Source organism: Andrena cerasifolii, chromosome 4 (genome assembly GCF_050908995.1).
Source record: "Andrena cerasifolii isolate SP2316 chromosome 4, iyAndCera1_principal, whole genome shotgun sequence".
NCBI lineage: Eukaryota > Metazoa > Arthropoda > Insecta > Hymenoptera > Andrenidae > Andrena > Andrena cerasifolii.
The window spans coordinates 4,118,490-4,136,993 of NC_135121.1; the positions used below are offsets into that span (position 1 = coordinate 4,118,490).

General features: G+C 41.4%; 1 protein-coding gene across 11 annotated transcripts in view; it reads right to left on the reverse strand.

Moving 5' to 3' along the window:
- Tomosyn (syntaxin-binding protein tomosyn) overlaps positions 1–18,504 on the reverse strand; it is a 144,334-nt gene that overhangs the window by 66,825 nt on the left and 59,005 nt on the right. For 10 of the 11 annotated variants that reach the window (XM_076810338.1, XM_076810342.1, XM_076810335.1 and 7 more), the window contains 4 exons: positions 12,178–12,241; positions 8,465–8,669; positions 3,578–3,653; positions 93–247 (listed from right to left, as the gene is read on the reverse strand). In XM_076810338.1, coding sequence (XP_076666453.1) covers positions 93–247; positions 3,578–3,653; positions 8,465–8,669; positions 12,178–12,241 — 500 coding nt within the window. The remainder of the gene's footprint in view (positions 1–92; positions 248–3,577; positions 3,654–8,464; positions 8,670–12,177; positions 12,242–18,504) is intronic. The other variant, XM_076810343.1, reaches the window with a different exon arrangement.

An 18,504-nucleotide genomic window follows, 5' to 3' on the forward strand; every position in this document is an offset into this window, starting at 1 on the left:
TACGCCAAAAATATAAGCCATGTAACACAAGAAAATACGTTTCTATAGATAATTCACTTATTTATTTAAAATCTGATAATTGTTTTATATACCACTGGTCCATGGACTTTCACATAGTGTTATGAAGTCTATCACATTGTGCTCCATTTCTAGTACAGTGGTGGTTTTCCCATGTATGACCGTTATGCTCGGAGTTCGCCCAGTTGTATCGTACGCTAAACCACCGGAAAATATAACGTATGCTTCCCTAAATTAACGAGAACAGTATAAAGTCATCCAAACCTTATGTTTCCAATTATGTAGAAAATAATAATAAAATTATCCCGCCAAATATTTACTTCCAAACTAATTCAGTTTAATTATCATTTTAATTAAACCAATTCTATGAAATTAAATCAAAAAGATTCTCCAATTCTACTTTAATAAAACATATCATGAAATCATGAAGAACATTTAGTACGGAGTAATGCTTGTATTGATCTGTGCGTCATTGTTGAAATATTACCTCTTATTAAGGAGAAACATCAACCATAGAAATAATCAAAACACGCACAGAAATGATTATATTTATTATTAAAATTATGATTATTGATACGTCAGAATTGGCTTTCGAATGGCTAGGTATTCGGGCGGGATCCCGATACTCCCAAGATTCTCTTCGAATTCTGGGCAGAAGTTTTGACAGAGATCTCGCCCGGGCCCGCCCGAATTTTTCCGCCGCGTCCCGAAGTTCGGGTTTGCGAGCCTCGAGACGATCCGCACGCCCTAGACTTATCAAGAATACTTTCAAGAAATTCTTGTTTCAAATAAGATTCGGACCGATTCGAATCTTTTCAGTATTGAATAACTTCGAATCGTTTCGAAGCTGAGATTCGAACGCCCGTCACTAACAATTAGTCGTTACCCTATTTTTATGAATATCATGACTAATGTTTCTCCTTTAAAAAAGTAAAAAATTTCAGAAAATAAGAATTTATAGTCGGATTTGCTAAAGAAGGCGCCTGGGCGACCCGTAGGCCGGAGTACGTGGCTCGGGAGAGACCCGTGGCGGTCTCTATCCCAAAATTCTCGAAGCTCGGGCATCACTGCTGTCCAGCGGTCGCTGGCAACTCTCCGAACGCCGGGACGGTGCATGGTTGAAGTGGAATGCGTCCGTGAGGCGCTGTTGCCATTTTACCTGATCGCGCGAGCGCGGGTTGCAGGATAAAACGCTGACCCTGTACTGTCGTTTCAAAAGCGATTTCCACTACCGCGATGTCCCCTTGTTAGTCCAAAAAAAATTAGAGGACACGGTGGATAAAATTAATAAATACTTTATTCAGTGGAACCTAAAAATAAACCCTAAGAAATCAGTCACAATACTTTTCCGCAAACCTAGCTAGCCCGGCTCTCCTCCAAAGCCAAAGCTAACAGTAATAAATTCAAAATATCCATCACTGTTCCTGGTACCTCAAATAGAGAAAAAATCCCTCATGCTAAAGCTGTCAAATACCAGGGAGTCACCATTGATTACCTATTACGTGGCAACCAACACCTAGATATTCAACCCGGAAAAGCACACAGAGCATTTCAGGCCCATAGCAGAATGTTCCATTGCACACAGCTAACTAACCGAGTCAAGATAATCTTATACATGCTAATAATACGTCCCATCATAACATACGCTTCACCCATTTGGTGGAATTCCAACCACACCACACTAAAGAAACTGAGGGCCTTCGAACGCAAATGCCTGCGGACCTGTCTCAGGATGTACAGATCGCAACACTCTATAAAATAATATATAGTAACGCAAAGATTCTTCGCATCGACTCCTCTTGCATCCAGTTAACACGTAATTAAAGAATACAAAGAATAACATTCCTAAATTTGCGACTAAACACGATCGGGCAACAATTGAACAGACGACCGTTGATGTCGACGGAGGATCGAAGCATCCACGCCAGACCCACGGCTAAAAGGGCGAGGCGAGAGGTGCTACGAAAATCCGCAGGTAAAATCACAGCCGCCCCAGCACCACGATCGCGAATCAAATAGGAACAAGGAGTGGGGGGGGAGGCACCGCGAACCCACGCGGGAACGCACATGCGAACCGCGACACGGGACTCAGGGTGGCGATAGGCCACAAGCTCGAAGATATTAGAGGGGGAGAAGGGAGGAGCAGTGCCTTTCTCGGGTGCTGGCCACCGGTAGCGAGCTCGATGAAACTGATATTGCCTAGCGATTTCGGGGAAGTTGGAGTCTTGTGGTCGGTTGGGATGGAACCCGGGACGAAAACCACGATGGAGCCCGATGTTTCCGATACCGAGAACTTCGGCGAAGTCGGCGGGGCCGTCTCAATAGGTACAGCATAGAAGAAGGTAGACTAAAGAATGGGAGGGGGTTAAGGGACGGGCACAAACCCAGTACAGCTTAGCAAGTATAGGAGAGGAGTGTAAGGAGGGCCATGAAGGGGTTCTCTCGATCCTCAATGAGAATCGTCAACCTGCCACGATCCTGGGCATGTGTAACTAGGGCCCGGGGAAGCAGGGGGCCCCTCCCGCAAAAGAAGAAATCGCTACCACGAGATAGGTGGGGCAGACAAGGGCACGCATCTCGGATTGAAAACTCAACGACCCGAACTCTCGATAGCAGCACGAATACAAATCAAGGACCCACGGGTAGTCGTCACCGACTAACGTCGGGGAACGACGGGCGCGCTTGCGCGCGCTTAGGATTAGTAGCACAGACTGACGCATTATGCAAGGGAACTAACTTACACCGGAATATCTGGTCATAGGTTAACGTCAACGCTTAGGACAGTCCCGCGAGATTGAGTTGGCTATAGAGCAACGACGCAGGAAACGGCTAATGACCCGTACACTCGCTTGAGAGGAGCGTGTAGGACCCTGTCCGAAGCTAGGATAGATCGGCGCATCCTCCATGACAAGCGGACTCGCGAGTAAAACCTCTCCGTCGGCATGCAGCAAACAAGTAGCCCGGGCCTACAAAAAGTCGACGTGATGTCAGAAAGCAAGGGAACCACCCCGTCGGGTTAAGGAGATGCCTTTCGGTAATGCAAGTCCGCCAGGACATGTCTCTCCCTATGAGCCTGTATTCCACCACTTGTCCGCCATTTATTCTGCATGCCGCGTGCCGTCCGCAATCGTCAATAAAATTCGACACTCTGTCAAATCTCTATGGGAAGGTCGTTGGCCTCGCTCTCTCGAAGAGGATAGTGATATACACTCGACACAGACAAAGATTACTCTAGGCCACAGCTAAGTAATCGAAAGTCATTGGCCAAGGTGACATTGGCAAGGGTGCCGCGTAGAGGAAGCACCAATCACGAGTCTGCAGTAGCGGCAACATCGCAAGTTCTGGCCCCGGTCCCAAGGCACCTTCTTTAGTAAATCAGACTATAGTTGGTTTGATTTTCGCTTTTACAGGATTATAAAAAATTTAATTAGACAAGCAATTATTTACTACGTATAATTTATCAAATTATAAAGATTTATGAACTGTAAAATTCGACATTTTGAAACGAATTACTAATTAATTAAAATGCATAGGAAAAGAAACATTAATTATACCTTACCCAGATCTAGAGAGCTTCCATTCTACTTTTTGAATTGATTTACAAGGTTCTGGTTCCCCGTCTTTTGTGGTTTTTGCTGTAAACAAAATAGAGAAATAAAATAAATATAAGATATGGCACAATGTAAAAGTTGAGGAGGCAAGATCATTCGCCAACTCTTTCGTGATGTATCTGCACATATATGCTATATCAGCATATTTTCGTAGCTATATGTATAGTGGGTCTATTGATTGTACTGAAAGGGTTTCTATAACAATCCACAGCAAGTGTAGCCATACTCATAAAGTTGTCACGTGGGATACCTTTACTCATAAGGTAATCTACATCTATATAATGTAATTAAGTGGCTACTCGCCACTCCACTAAATAACTGAACGTGTCTGAACGAGCCTCACATTCTATCTTATACCTCGTCTGTGGAGAAAATATGATGCGATGAGATCCGATATTGAATGAGCACTACATATCGCAGCAGGCCCGCACGCGGATTGAGCTCCAAGAGACAGAGCGTAGGCACATGAAAGACGAAGCGAGACAGAGTATCATACTTTCTCTCTTTCGTAGCAGACGACAACGTCTCGTCAAGTTTTTCGTTTCCACTTTCTCGCTCTTGGATTGTCTCACACGCGCCAGCCATCGGCGGCTCGGAATCGTCGACGCTATTTGTTAAGCGCTCGCCGCCAGCCCCTAGCCGCGAGCACATATCGAGAGGTTACTGTGGCGGTTAGTTTGGATTTGATACATCTTGCCGTCCGGTTTTATGTCTCGTCCTCGAAAGATGGAAGGATGAGACGTATCCGTGTCCTTGGGTATCGTCTAGGCACAGCAACAGCGCCATCTGTAGGCAATTGCTGTCCATCTGACATCAGGTACTGCACCTCAGGCTCTGCACATCAGAACGCAGCCAAATGCGAACACAGACTGCTGCAGTTCTGACGTCAGATTCTGCTGCCCAGATCTGGCTATCAGGGGGGGGTAGACCTTTTAGTCTTTTCAGATTCGTCTTCAACGCGAGGGGGGGGGGGGGCATAACGGCACGTGCCGCGGGTTCCAGGCGCCACTCAGGCTATTCGGCCAGCGAGTGTACAAACATATACCCAAGTAGTTTCTCCAGAGCATTTCCCCAGGGTCGCGGTTTATGACCGTATTGTTCCGCGAGTCGGCGGTAGAGAACGGTTTCCAACAGTTTTGAGTAATTTATAGCATAATTGGTTCCACCTCGTAGCAGACATGAACTCCCGATTCGACCGAGTCTCGGCTCGAATCGAATTTCGAGCTACTCGAATATTCGTGTACTCGAACAGCTCTAGTACGGGATACAACAGTGTTTCCCAACGTGGGGCCCACGCCCCACAGGGAGGCAATTTGATTGTTAAAGGGGGCAATTCGAATCACAGTTATTTTAAGTAACTTTGGTTCGGTTTAGACGGTTTATAATTTCCAGAAAGATATTCAAGAAACGTTCGTATGTTTTAGGTACAAGCATATCATCGAGAGGCTGTGCATTTTCCCACACGTTCCCTGCGATATTCCTACATCGCTTGTATCACACCATTATCTTACATCGATCCTACACAAGTATTTTATCATGTCTACACCACTTACACATATGTACTGTGCGTTGCTGAGAAGATAGCAAGCGAAAGGAATGCGAGTCTGATTGTTTATACCAGCGGTGGGGCACCTCACGTGCCGCTTTTCCTTCCAACCGTTCCGACCCCACACAATATCCGCGAGCAAAATGTAGTATTCTCGATACTAAATAAGAAAGAACTTGTTTCGCGCATGCGGCTGAGCTCTTGGACTGCCGCGAGGTCCCTGTTCCTCCACTTTACCACCCACCGTTCCTGATCTCTTACGGCAGAGGTGCGCAAATAGCCGCTCGGAGCCAGAGACCTCTTTGCGATACTGGAAGCCTGGTCAAAACCAAGCGTGGAGCTGTTACGTTGCTAACCACAGCAAAAGGTCGTGGTAACTGTAAGACTCTATGTGCGTGGAGACTCGCACCACACACACTACTGCAGTTGCCCTCACCCATACTGTGCTTAACAATGTAACAGCTCCACGCTCGCCTCTGGCCCACCACCCAGAATCGCAAAGAGGTCTCCGGCTCCAAGCGATTCTTTGTGCATCTCTGATATATGGGGTATTTCAAGTGTAAATCAAACTCTGTATCAACAGTTTGAAAACATCCAAACAAACACATGGTGTATCACCAAGTGACGTCACGTCAACGCTTTCGGTGTGGAATAGGTGCGCAGCCGAAGGAGCGTTGGTAGGGGTAAGTAAATAGCGACTTCTGCGGGCGCCAACGCACGCAGAACTAGTCTAAACTCGTCGGTCGGCAAGTTCATTCTTATTTGGTATCAGGTATCGTATTGGCCTCGCCGTGGCGGCGTGTGTCACAAATACACACGTCGTGTGTAGCGTCAGCGACGCGCAGGATCCCTGACGTGGCGGACGGGAGTGGGAGAATCCCAAAGAGCTTTCGAGCCCTTGGACAGCTGGGTTATCGTGCAACATTGACGAATACGAAGATAGCGAACAGAACATAGGTGGTGCAAGCGAAGTACCACTTTTGCCCCTACGCCGTCCCGTTAGACTTCTTCTCAGCAACGCACAATACGTATATACCATTTCCATATCATTTCAAAACGCTTCCCACTTCTATACAGCTGCAACAGAAGTCGAAAATCCATTTGCAACATCGTTGTAACAGTAATATTATATATTATAAGCTAATCCACACCTTTGGTACATTTTCGAGAAATACCAAAAAAAAAAACCGTTTGCAATTTCGTTGGATACTCGAGAGAAGGCGAAAATTGGATTGTGAGTTTGTTAAAAAATTCTTATTATAATACTATAGTCTGATTTCCTAAAGAAAGCACCTGGGCGGCCAGTCAGCCGGCGCGCGTGGCTCGGGAGAGACCCAATGCCCGCTCCCCCTGTACTTCGTGCGACGTTGTCACGTTGTGTAGCAGATCCGAAGTCTCTCTTTTTACCTTCAAGCGCAACTGTGTCTCTCTCGCTGGCTCGATAAAACAGATTCCTTCATCTACAAGTCACTCCACGCCACATCCGATCACATTTTTAGAGACTTTAATCAGAATGCAATATGTATTATGTGAATCACGTGAAATTATGGAAAGGTTAGAGTCATTCTTTAGTGGTTTTTGAACTTGGTTACAAAATATAGGACTTTAAATTGTGCGATTTCTGCCTACGTTCGTGGAAAGATGCTGTACTTATGAATTTCTATCTCGAAAACTATCAACAGCATTGGGTTAATTTTCTTTTACTTTAATCGAGAAGAATTAATCTTTCAGAATAAAGCTTCGAAATTTGAAGATCTATTTGAAGCAATATGGGCATATTTTTTTACACTTGGAAACAAGCGACCGTCGAGGAGAAATTTGCAAAATGAATTTTTGGTCATAATTTTATAAATTACAAAATTAATTTTTCAATCTAAAAAAATATTATTAGAATAGGCCGCGCCTTCTAGATTAAAATAAAAAAGAATGAATTCAATACGATAAAGAATTTCCGGGATAAAAATTCATAAGCACAGCTCGGTTTCATGAAAATAGGCAAAAATTAAATAAATTCAAAACCAGCAAAGTGATGACTGAAATATCTCCTAATATTTCAGTTTAAACAAAACCCCTGATATCGAGTGTGACGTCCCGGCCCCACCACGGTTTCGCGACTTAGTGTCGGCGAGCGCCACCAGAGGTCTAACCTTCTCGCAAGTTCTAATTCCCAATCTCATTTCATATGTATACAAGTTCCAAATTATGTCCTCTTGTGTCCCCGTGTGTGTCTAGGGCAGGGGCCGTCAGCTATAACCCTACTGATGAGTCTGGCTGACGGTCCCAAGATAAAACGCACCTCTTCTTTTCCTCCTTGATCCTTCAAAGCCAATCCACCTGCCCCGCACAGATACTCCATTGCGGTGTAACCGGCCGACCTTAGGGTTTAGGTTATGTTGGAGGCGACGGGACAAGAAAACTCCCTTCTCGTCCAGAACGTTCCGGCAATTCTGGACCTGACACGAGTGCAAAAAGTGATCGACTTGGCGTGGAATGACCCTAAATAGAATAAGAATCCTAAGGGCCTGTATTCCTCGACTTGTCCGCCAATTCATTCTGGCTAGGGCTTGCAAACCGGTAAATCGGTTTGAAGTTTCTTTTCACTGATAACTTAGTAGATGTCGACGGAATTATGCGCTATATATATGCGCTACATTGCTATACATACAATTTTTACCAGTAATTCGCCAAATTTTTACCGGGAATTCGATAAATTACGTATTTCTCGATATTTACCGGTAAGTTACGTATTTCTCAATATTAAGCGGTAAATTACGTATTTCTCGATATTTACCGGTAAATTACGTATTTCTCGATATTTACCGGTAAATTATGTATTTCTCGATATTTACCGGTAGATCGCGAGAAATAGTAGCGCATATATGTACCGCATAATTCCGTCGATATCTACTACGTTATCAGTGAAAAAAAGCTTCAAACCGATTTACCGGTTTGCAATCCCTAATTCTGGCGCGTGCCGTCCGCAATCGTCAATAAGATTCGACACTCTGTAAAATCCCTATGGGAAGGACGTTGGCCTCGCCTTCTCGAAAAAGATAGCGATATACACCCGACAAAGACAACGATTACTCTCTAGGCCAACACCTAAGTAGTCGAAAGTCATTGGTCAAGATGTAGGGAGCCGCGTATGGGAAACATCAATCACGAGTCTGGAGTAGCGGCAACATCGCAAGTTCTGGCCCCGGTCCCAAGGTGCCTTCTTTAGATAATCGGACTATAACAATAACGTCCATCGCCCCTTTATTTTAGATGCACAAAAAAAGATTCTCACCGTGTGGGTAGGTTACGTTCGTTGATTTCACTTGACGCACCGTCCATGTTGACAAAGAACCATCCGTGTGACTACACATAAACTGTTTACCCTCGTGATGCCATGATATCGATTTCAATGGTACATCGCTTTGGCATCTGTAATCCGCATTTCTCGTTTTTAAATCCCACAAAACTATTTGTCCCGATTCGTACCCTATCAGCATCTGCAAACAGAATTTTAATACATGAAAGCCGAGTATCTTGACGAGGAAAATAATTTATTTCCTAAATAACTGTACTAAGGAGAAATATACATATAAATATCTGTAATAAAATGTAATCTCGTAACATGATTGTATAATTCGTCGTAAATTTATAATACAAGTTACGTACAAACAAAAGGAGCAAGTATGAAAATGTGGTGCAGAATGATTCTTAAAATTAAAGAAATTATTTTAAGTGTAGTGATCGGTGTCTTTTGGAACACGTGTGTAATTATGGTTTTTAACATAAAAATCAATGAGGTTCTAATAAACTGAGGACTTCCAGAAAATGTAATAGAATATGCATATTTATTAGCAGCATGATGATGACATATGGAAATGAAATATCAAAATATTGTGGTTACTAGTTTTCAAAAACGTTACACGAATGGAACGTTTTAGCATCGGTTGTTTGAACTTTAACGTTTACTGTAATTTCCATTTTGTACGAGACAAAGAAAATAGATTGAAAACTGTGTCCCACCACAATATGTACAATGCGATATTAATTTCTGATTACAAATAATTCAATGTTAGACGATACTAAATACACGAATACAAAATTACATAGATATTACTATGATAGAAACATCAGTTTATAGTTGTTCTGAATTTTCTAGAAATTTTCCACAGTAAAATTAATATAATCAAGAAAAATAATAATGCTGTGGCATTTCCAGCCCTTGAGTACACGATACTCGCACATAGGATATGCAAGTAGCCATGTAAATGTCGTGCGCACGTGTCGCGTATACACACACATACAAGGCGTATGATAAGGAATACCATATACTAAATTGAAATTATAATTGATATCCGCCGATTGTTATACGATATTTTCATTTCAGGGAGAATCTAACTATTATATCGTTCCTACTGTTAAATTAGAAATACCATTACCAAGGATATTAATTTTAGATTCTATTCATTTCTTAATACTTACACACAAGTTAACAATTTAAATGTCATGTACTACGAAGTAGTTCCTATTATAATTCAATCATTCAACTTATGCAAAATTATTAAATATTGCATTTCAAGTGATCCCATTTATATATGTACATATGTAAAGAACATTTGACATATGAATTGTGTTTGATAAATAGATTGAAGCATTTACTTTATATGCCAGTATATTCGTTTTATCTTCAATTTTTTTTTATAACTTTTTTTACGTTTAGTAATAAAAACATTACAATTCATAGAAAATTCAACCACATATTAAAATATAATTTCTTTGTAAATTTAAACCCAAAGATGTGCATTGTAGAAATTGAATGTGATTCAATTTATAGCATCAATTTCCCATATTAATGGAACAAGAATATCTCTTGAAAATGGCAAACAAATAATTTTCCAAAGTCGGTGATAATAATTAACCCTTTAATATACAAGTTTTGTTTACTTTTCTCGGTAAACAACCATCAAATCTGTTTATATAAAATTATAGTCCATGAATACTGTAACAAGTTTGATTCATTTGCAGTGGTATAATAGTGAGGAATAATAACAACAATTCTTTGTTATGATAACCAGAGTTATTTCTTTTATCAATTAAGCCAGTATCCATCAAAACAACTGAAAAATCGACTAAAAATTTAAGTGTGTATATTTATGTGGCACATTTTGAAACAAGCCACAACATGCTATCCGAAATTTCAGTCCTTGCAAAAATACCGGATTTCATTTTTAAGTAGGAATACCAGTACAACCCCTGTAGGATGTATCATTATTTAGTGAATTATATACAAAGGAAAATATTAGCACTACACTGTATGCGTTACAGTATAAGATACCAGGAAATAAGTAATAGATTTTACCAGTAAAATGAAAGAACTGCTTGGAACGAACGTATCAAGTATTGCCTCTGATATGAGCATGTACAAATTTTGTTGTTCAGGTAGGCCTGTGTACATCACGGGCGCGTATGTTAAAGGGTTAATAACACTTGAGATTAATTCATATGTCAAATACTTCATTTTTATAAATGATACTCATACACATATCTTTGATCTATTAATTCTATATTAAAGTATAAGGTCATCTCATAAAGTGGTATTGATACATTCTTGTAATATTCAATTCTTTTCTGTACCTTTAATGTACTATATAAGGTCTAATATGTGTGCGTATAGGATATTAACCAGCGCAAGTATGCTGTATAGATAGATATTAATTAGCGGAATATGCTAGAAAGTCTCCAGTTTCTGATATGCTTGTAGAAATTTGTATGATCTGATTGATTTATACTGCATTTGTATCCTCGATTCTGAATGACAAATACCTTTGAGAACATCTTACATATGCACACATGTATATACCGTGATACCAATAAGATTACATTAAAGATGATTGTAAAAGAAATGTTATACATGGAGAACGTATAAAAAGATGAGTCATTGTAATGGTGAGATAAATTTTTGTCAAGCTCCTCATAATTTTGTGAACTAACACGACATTGCTATACACATTTATTAAACTGATATAAGAGTAGTAAGGATTACAAAAGAACGGGAACAACAAAAGATGCACTAAATATACAACAAGTAACGTTATTCCTTATGTAAAAACATTGTGGAAGTAATATGTTATACATGTACAGTATTCTCGCGCTATAAGCTCGACTTGCGCTCTACGCTATAAGCTCGTCGATATACCCACCATTTCTGGCACTTATGCAGAGCGAACCAGCGAGTTGCTGTCTTGCCGGGAACGAAAGTGAGAGAAAACAGGCCTAAAAAAAACATGTTCCCTATACACTGTAGCCACAGGCTTATAGCGAATAAATACTGTATATTACACGTTGTATAAATAACGTTATTTGTAAAATTATAAGTACAATCGTAACATCAACTACCGGACCATAAGAAAGTAAATGAAGCCAGCCACACAGTAAAAATAAAAAAAAAGGAATAAAACTTTTGCCCATTCACGAATTTATTAGATATATTTACCAGTGTTTGTCATAATTAATCCTGCGAATAACAAAGAAGTATTCTTATTTTCCGTTTGGAAGTGGAACGAATTTTATCGAATCAATGTCAATTCGACCCTTAGCGTTATGTGTTGCAATAAACAAAGTGTTACTACTTGAACTGTGAACACCATTACCAAATGTATGACATAACTTTTCATTATTCTTCCGCCCGTATGCTGAATGTGTTAGTGACAAATCGAATGATGCGATTTTATTGGAGGGAAACAACTTGATTTAGTCCTTGTATACGACAGTAATGGCATGCACGCATGCATACACACAACATGCAAACACACACTTCTGTTTCTTGTTACAATAAACACGTCAAGAGAAGTTCATAAAAGATGCCCGAATGGACACTGAAAATAGCCTAGCGTATCATGATTTTATTTAATTAAATCGACATAGTTTCCAAAGATATACGAAATGGCGTCATGTTAATGTAAGGATGGAGAACAATGCAAAATAAAACGTACTCAAAAACACGCGTACCTTGCTCAAATCTAAAGGATTATCACTCAAGTGTACTACAGCACCAGGATGGGTCTTTCTAGATCTGAAAAATATATATACATATATAATATATGTGTCTGTGTATGCGTGTATCTGATGTTGGCTGTGTGGTAATATGTGTCGTGTTTATGCACGTATATCTATATATCCATATAGATAAACATTTATAAGATACGATCTTATATCGTTCAATGTACGTAAACCAATATTCGTGCAAGCTCGTATAGCAGAACTCTGCTATAATTTAACTATACCCTGCTATATTCACATATATCTTCTGAAACAATTCACATTCAGCAAATGTTTCTCCATCGCCTGGTTCTTTCCATCATAATTCCTCGCAGTTGCACTTCAATGACTACGTAAATTAGTACAACAAATTGAAACTGAGGGGAACCAGTAACCAAACGATAATGGAACTTAAACAAGAAATCAAAACAAATACAGTAAGTACAATGAAAGCTGTGCTTGTGCGTTACACATTATTACACGTAAAACAAGTGTCATCCTGTACGATCGCGAAATAACATTTTAAAGAAGGAACCAAATAAAGTAGAGGATTTTGGAATTTCAATAGTGCCCATTTAGTTCAACAGACATTTGTTTAGAAATATAGACATGTATTAACACTTTATCGGTGGTCGTTTCACGCTTGTCCGGCCATTGGCCGCGAGAAACTTTTACAGTCTGCGTAAAAGACAATGAAATAGAGAAACGGATTATTCCGTAGGTAATGCACAGTTAACAGACATATACGGAAACGCGGAATTTTCCGTGACCCGCAAGGAAAGTCTTAAAATATACAACAATAAACACACCATCAAATAAAATTATAAAATGGATTAACTGCTGAACTTGGTATGTATTAACAAATTAGACCCTTAAACTTGTTGATCTGTTAATTTTGTATATTTCATCAATCGTTTACTGGTGTATCCAAAAAACGATTTCACAAATTTTAAGAAATTCCACAATACAGTATGCGCATATATATATATAGGGTAGTGCGTAGTTTGTGATGCAATTAAAAAAGGATTGATTTTATATCTAGGAAGAAGGCGCGAATGTGAAATAAAATATTTTTGTACGAGGGTTCGTTTTCGAAATAATCGATTTTGCAGATTCGTTTAAGGGGAGGTTCCGCTCTAAAACTCGATTTTTTTTATTTCATTTTTCGAATGTTCAACCTTTTAGGAATGCGTGTTTAAAAGGATTGGTTAAAATTCGTAAAATTGCCGAAGTTATAGGCATTTGAGTAGCGGCAAATGCATGGGGAACCCCCGGCCACTCGGCACTCATGTAAAACTTTAAACGCGTTTTTCTCGAAACAGTGTTCTCAAAACAGTGGGACCTGTATGTCCAAAAGTTATTATTCGATTCGACTGAAACTTTTTTTACTTTGAAGAATATACTTCTGGCTAGCAGGGAAACCAGAAAAAATACAAAAATTGAATATTTATCATTTTCAAAGGCGTTGAAAAGATGAAAAAAAAATTTCTAAAAAAATTGTCATTTTTTTATTTTTTTCTGGTTTCCTCCCTAGCCAGAAGTATATTCTTCAAAATAAAAAAAAGTTTCAGTCGAATCGGATAATAACTTTTGGAGATACAGGTCCCACCGATTTGTATCATTTTTTTGACGCCTTGACTTTAACGACTCCCCAGTGCCGTCTGTAATGATTAATTATAAAACAAAAAATATATTTCTGTAGCTTAAGACATCCTTAATACAATGCAAAAAGTCCCATTGAATTATATGTAGTAGTTTTCCTTTAATTAATTCCTAAAGATCACCTATTTTTGGGGGCTCTAGACCGGAACCTCCCCTTAAGGTGCGCATACGATTAGGTTGGCATGTCTGTCTATTACTCGCTACTTTCACTTATGCGCTAGTATGCATCAACACAGATGCGTTCAAATAACATCGCAAACTTTTCCAGGTTGTTAGACCTCTGTTATTCCAAAAATTGTGTCTGAACTGGTCACAGTGATGCAATAATCTTGCTTTCAAATTTGTCAGACATCACATCCTTTGATTTCTACTAACAAGGAAACATATCCAATCCTTACTCGCCGATTTCGATGAAACTGGTGAAAAGTAATTCTTAGAAAATTATTCAACACGTACTTTTTTTATTGGCAATCGGCCAAACTAAAGGGATGAAGACAGCTCTCAAAGGCAACGCAGTTTTGCATAAAAAAAATGCTATACCAATTAAAATGTGTGCTAAAATCCACTCATTAAAACTAACTTCTGAAAGACCTACATTTTCTGCTACAAACGAAACGCTGTTGGATAATCTGGTCTCTTGCATCTGTACCGACATTTTTCTATAAACAGATGTCTCTTAAACATACCTAACCCAGACCTAACCCAGACCTCATCTTCCCACCTCTTTCTTAAAATACACCTACAAATTGCTTCAGCGCACGTGTTTACCACCTAGAACCAAGGTGCGGTGACAAAATTCCGAAAGCCTAACACTTTGAGTAGCGTAAGGTTTCGAGAAATGCCCTTACAAGTTGGTCAAACCCTTTCCGGGTAATATTTTCGATGCTTTCCAGAACATATCAACGTAAAAACATGCTAAAATCATGCACAGGTTTAGATCCTTCAGCGTCTAAACACGCAGACACCACTAAAAGTGTCAATGTAGATGACTGCTATTCGTTTAGTCGTGGACAGGCAACCATCTGTTACAGCATTCTTCGATAAGGTTTGCGTGGTGATATTCACACTATCCATCACCGTCGATCAACGAAAGTGAGGGCAATGGACGACTCGCAGTCACGAACCAGGCAGATAATCAGAATCCGCATTTAGCCGTCATAAAACGTCCTCACTTCATGTTCTTGAAGGTCAACATGCACTAGCAAAATTATACTTTTTGGTTGAATTTTTCCTCATTTTAACGAATACAGCTAGAAACATGGCATAACTACCTACAAGATTTTTTGTGTTAACCAGTTGCAAAGTTTTTGTCTCCTTCTAGTAATTAAATGAAAATTACGTAGAATCACAAATGTACTTCGACGATATATATAATTGAACATTGTCAGCTCGTTTAAGTCGTAGTTATGAAAAATAAAGGACAGTTATAATGGCATCCAATAACTGTCTTTGCATCATATGCAAAAATCGTAGTGATCTTACAGTAACGAAATACGTATGTAGTATGACTATTTTCACTGTTCACTTTCTTATAATAGCAGTATCAAATTGTCGTTGCTATAATAATTTACTACGATACACACTATTTTTTGTTCCCTGTTATGTACAATTGTATACTGTTCTCCAATGCAGAACATTTTTCCCGAAAATCTTTGCAAAAAATAATTTGAAGTTGTCACGTCCTAGCTCCACCATGAGATGGCGACTGTGTTAGTGCTCGCCAGCGCCACCAGAGGTCAAATCTTCCAAACTCTTTCTCGCAAGTCCTGCGTCCCAGTCTCGTTCGTATATAATAAAAGTTCCAACTTTATTCCTTTGGGTCCCCATGCGTCTAGGACAGGGTCCATCGGCTGTAGTCCCACTTGTGATGAGTCTGGCTGACGATCCCAAGACGAATCCCGCGCCACCTCTCTTCTTCTCTTCCTCCTCGAACCTTAAAAACCGCCGATCCACCTGTCCTGCATTGCACGTTAAGAGTGGTCTTCTCGTCCAGGAACAACAGGCGGTTCCGGGACCTTACAGTTTTTTACCTCCCATTAAAATTTCGGTAATTATTTAGAATAGAGGACTCCCTCGTCGATTCCATTTACCTTGAAATACTTTTTTCTATACATATAACCGCCGCTCGGCCTTAGTTTCCGAAATATTCGCAAAAAACTTTAGTTAATCTTAGGTTATGAGTGCACTTCATTCTGACGAAAAAAACTGTGTAACCTAAATAACCAACGATTGGTCTGCTTACTAATTCAACTGAAATTTAATGATGATCAATACAATTCAAAACATATTAGCATGGGATAGGCTAGCTTCGATTACGATTGGGGGGGGGGGGGGGGGTGTCAGAGCGCAGGGTCGCTGGCTCACAAGGGAAGATACCCAACGGCGTCGCACGTGGCGTTTGAGCTTCGTTGTCTATGAAAATGTCACGGTCTCCTTTTCAACATCGCGAGGTTTCCTTGACGACAAGTCACACTGCTCGAAAGGAAGGTTGGAAGGGGAACCAGACGCGTGAGGGGCCCCTACACTGGACAGCGCTACATTGGGGGGATTGCAACATTCAAGACTAACCAAATACCGGCAGTAAGGAAAGTTTTGGGAATTTCACCATCCTCAATTCTGTACCGGACCTGTTCAGCACTGGGGTCCGCGAGGGTCCCATGTATATAAGCTCATGGTATGAGCCTTCATGGACGCACGCAAACTCTTGCAGTTATCACGCAGCCCATGGTGTGGTTAGTAACGTAACAGTTCCACGCTCGATTGTTACTCGGTATCAAGAACCGCAAAGAGGTCTCTGGCTCCGAGCGGCTCCGGGTCTGAACGGCTCCGGCTCCAGCCGGGTGTTTTTAAGTGGATTTGAGGATGACTAGCATCATGCTGTTCTGCCTTCGTGGATTTTATAACAAGGACTTAGGCTGCATGAAGTGTTGAAAGAGGGAGAATGAGGCCCAACAATCCTGGCGGTGATCGATGGCTGATGATCACATTGAGTCACCCAGCTGTCAGGTGTTGAATAATTGCTTGTTTCTATGAAGAGAGAGAAAATTTAGGGTGCGTTCAGGTCTGAGCCTAGCCCCGAGCCGAACACCACATCAGATACCATAATGCTACGTTCCTATGTGTCAAACACACATTTCTACTGCTTTTCACCAATTTAGACAGAGTCTCGTGGCTTGTGACAGCTAGAAATTAAAGGTCAGATAGTGTTTAGAGCAGGTCCGTCCAACTTCTGCTCTGGCCTTCGAAGAGCAGCCGTGGGTGGTTGCCACCGAAGGCAAGAGCGACGGCAAGAGCGACAGCCGTAAAAGAATGAAGATTGGTATAGTGTGAGTGAACTAGGTCTAGAAGGGATCGCCGGTCTCTACCTTCACAAAATTGCCCCACCATGCGACTTTTGCTCTTGGAGCCGCGAGCTGCCTAGTTCGGTGCCTTCAAGAGCGAAGGGCAACTCGCGGTTGCTCCTGCGAGCAAATACCTGAATAGGCCTGGTTGAGAGCATCGCCGTCCAGGGCTTGCAAGAGCTTTGGGGTTCTGTTACTCCCGTTCGCATCGTCAGCGATACCGCGCGGGTCGGGGGGGGGGGGCATGACAGGCAAGCGTTTCTATCGTCAGGGAAGCTTAGACGTTACACATTACGTGTGATCAGCGTGACGTGGAAAATAGCTACCAGCGTAGCTATTTTAGAGTGGGGACGGCTACCCACGTCCACGCATGCGCGCGATAACGTCGCGACCGTCGAACCAATCAACGCCAAGATGAAAATCGCTGGAAATTTCGCCGACGCCAGCGCCAAACCAAGCCAAGTGACGTGAACGCGAACTAATCAACGCCTAGATGAGAAACGAAACGACGCCAGCGCCAAGCCAAGTGAGGCCGCAGCCAACCAGCGTCGACAACCGATTCCCCGGCGACGCTGGTTGGTCGCGGCCTCACTTGGCTTACTCCACTTGGCTTGGTTTGGCGCTGACGTCGGTGAATTTTCCTGCGATTTTCATCTTGGTGTTGATTGGTTCGACGGTCGCGACGTCATCGCGCGCATGCATGGATGTGGGTAGCCGTCCCCACTCTAAAATAGCTACGCTGGTAGCTGTTTTCCACGCCACACTGCGTGTTATTAGTAACACACGTTGGCACAGCGAGACAATGCTACTATTCCCAGCGGACATTGAGTGGAGAAAGAACCGTTGGAAGGGGAAGCAGGCGTGTGAGTGGTTCTACCGGCAGACAGCGCTGGTTTAGAATAGCGCAAACCGTAGGGTTGACTGCAATGTGACCTGGGAAGCTACCACGGGTCCCTCGACAAAAGGAAGGACAGACTCGCCACGAAGCTCAGGCTGTTTCCAGCGGATGATGTCGGTAAAGGCCCGTCGCATCAAAGGAATGGCTCACCCACATAACGTGAACAACTAGTGGTACATCCCTGTCCCTTAACCATCATGAGTTGTTGCCGTCCTTGCCATTGAAGGTGACAAGTAGTTATAAGGAGCAAAACAAGTTGGTCATAAACGTAGAGTGTCGTGTAGACATTTCGAAGCGTGGGCTTGGAAATCCCGTAGAGTACCAGCGAGGTATAGATACATAAGGGGTTCATGGAAAAGTCAAAAGTATAGACCCAGATATGCAAAACTGGCAATA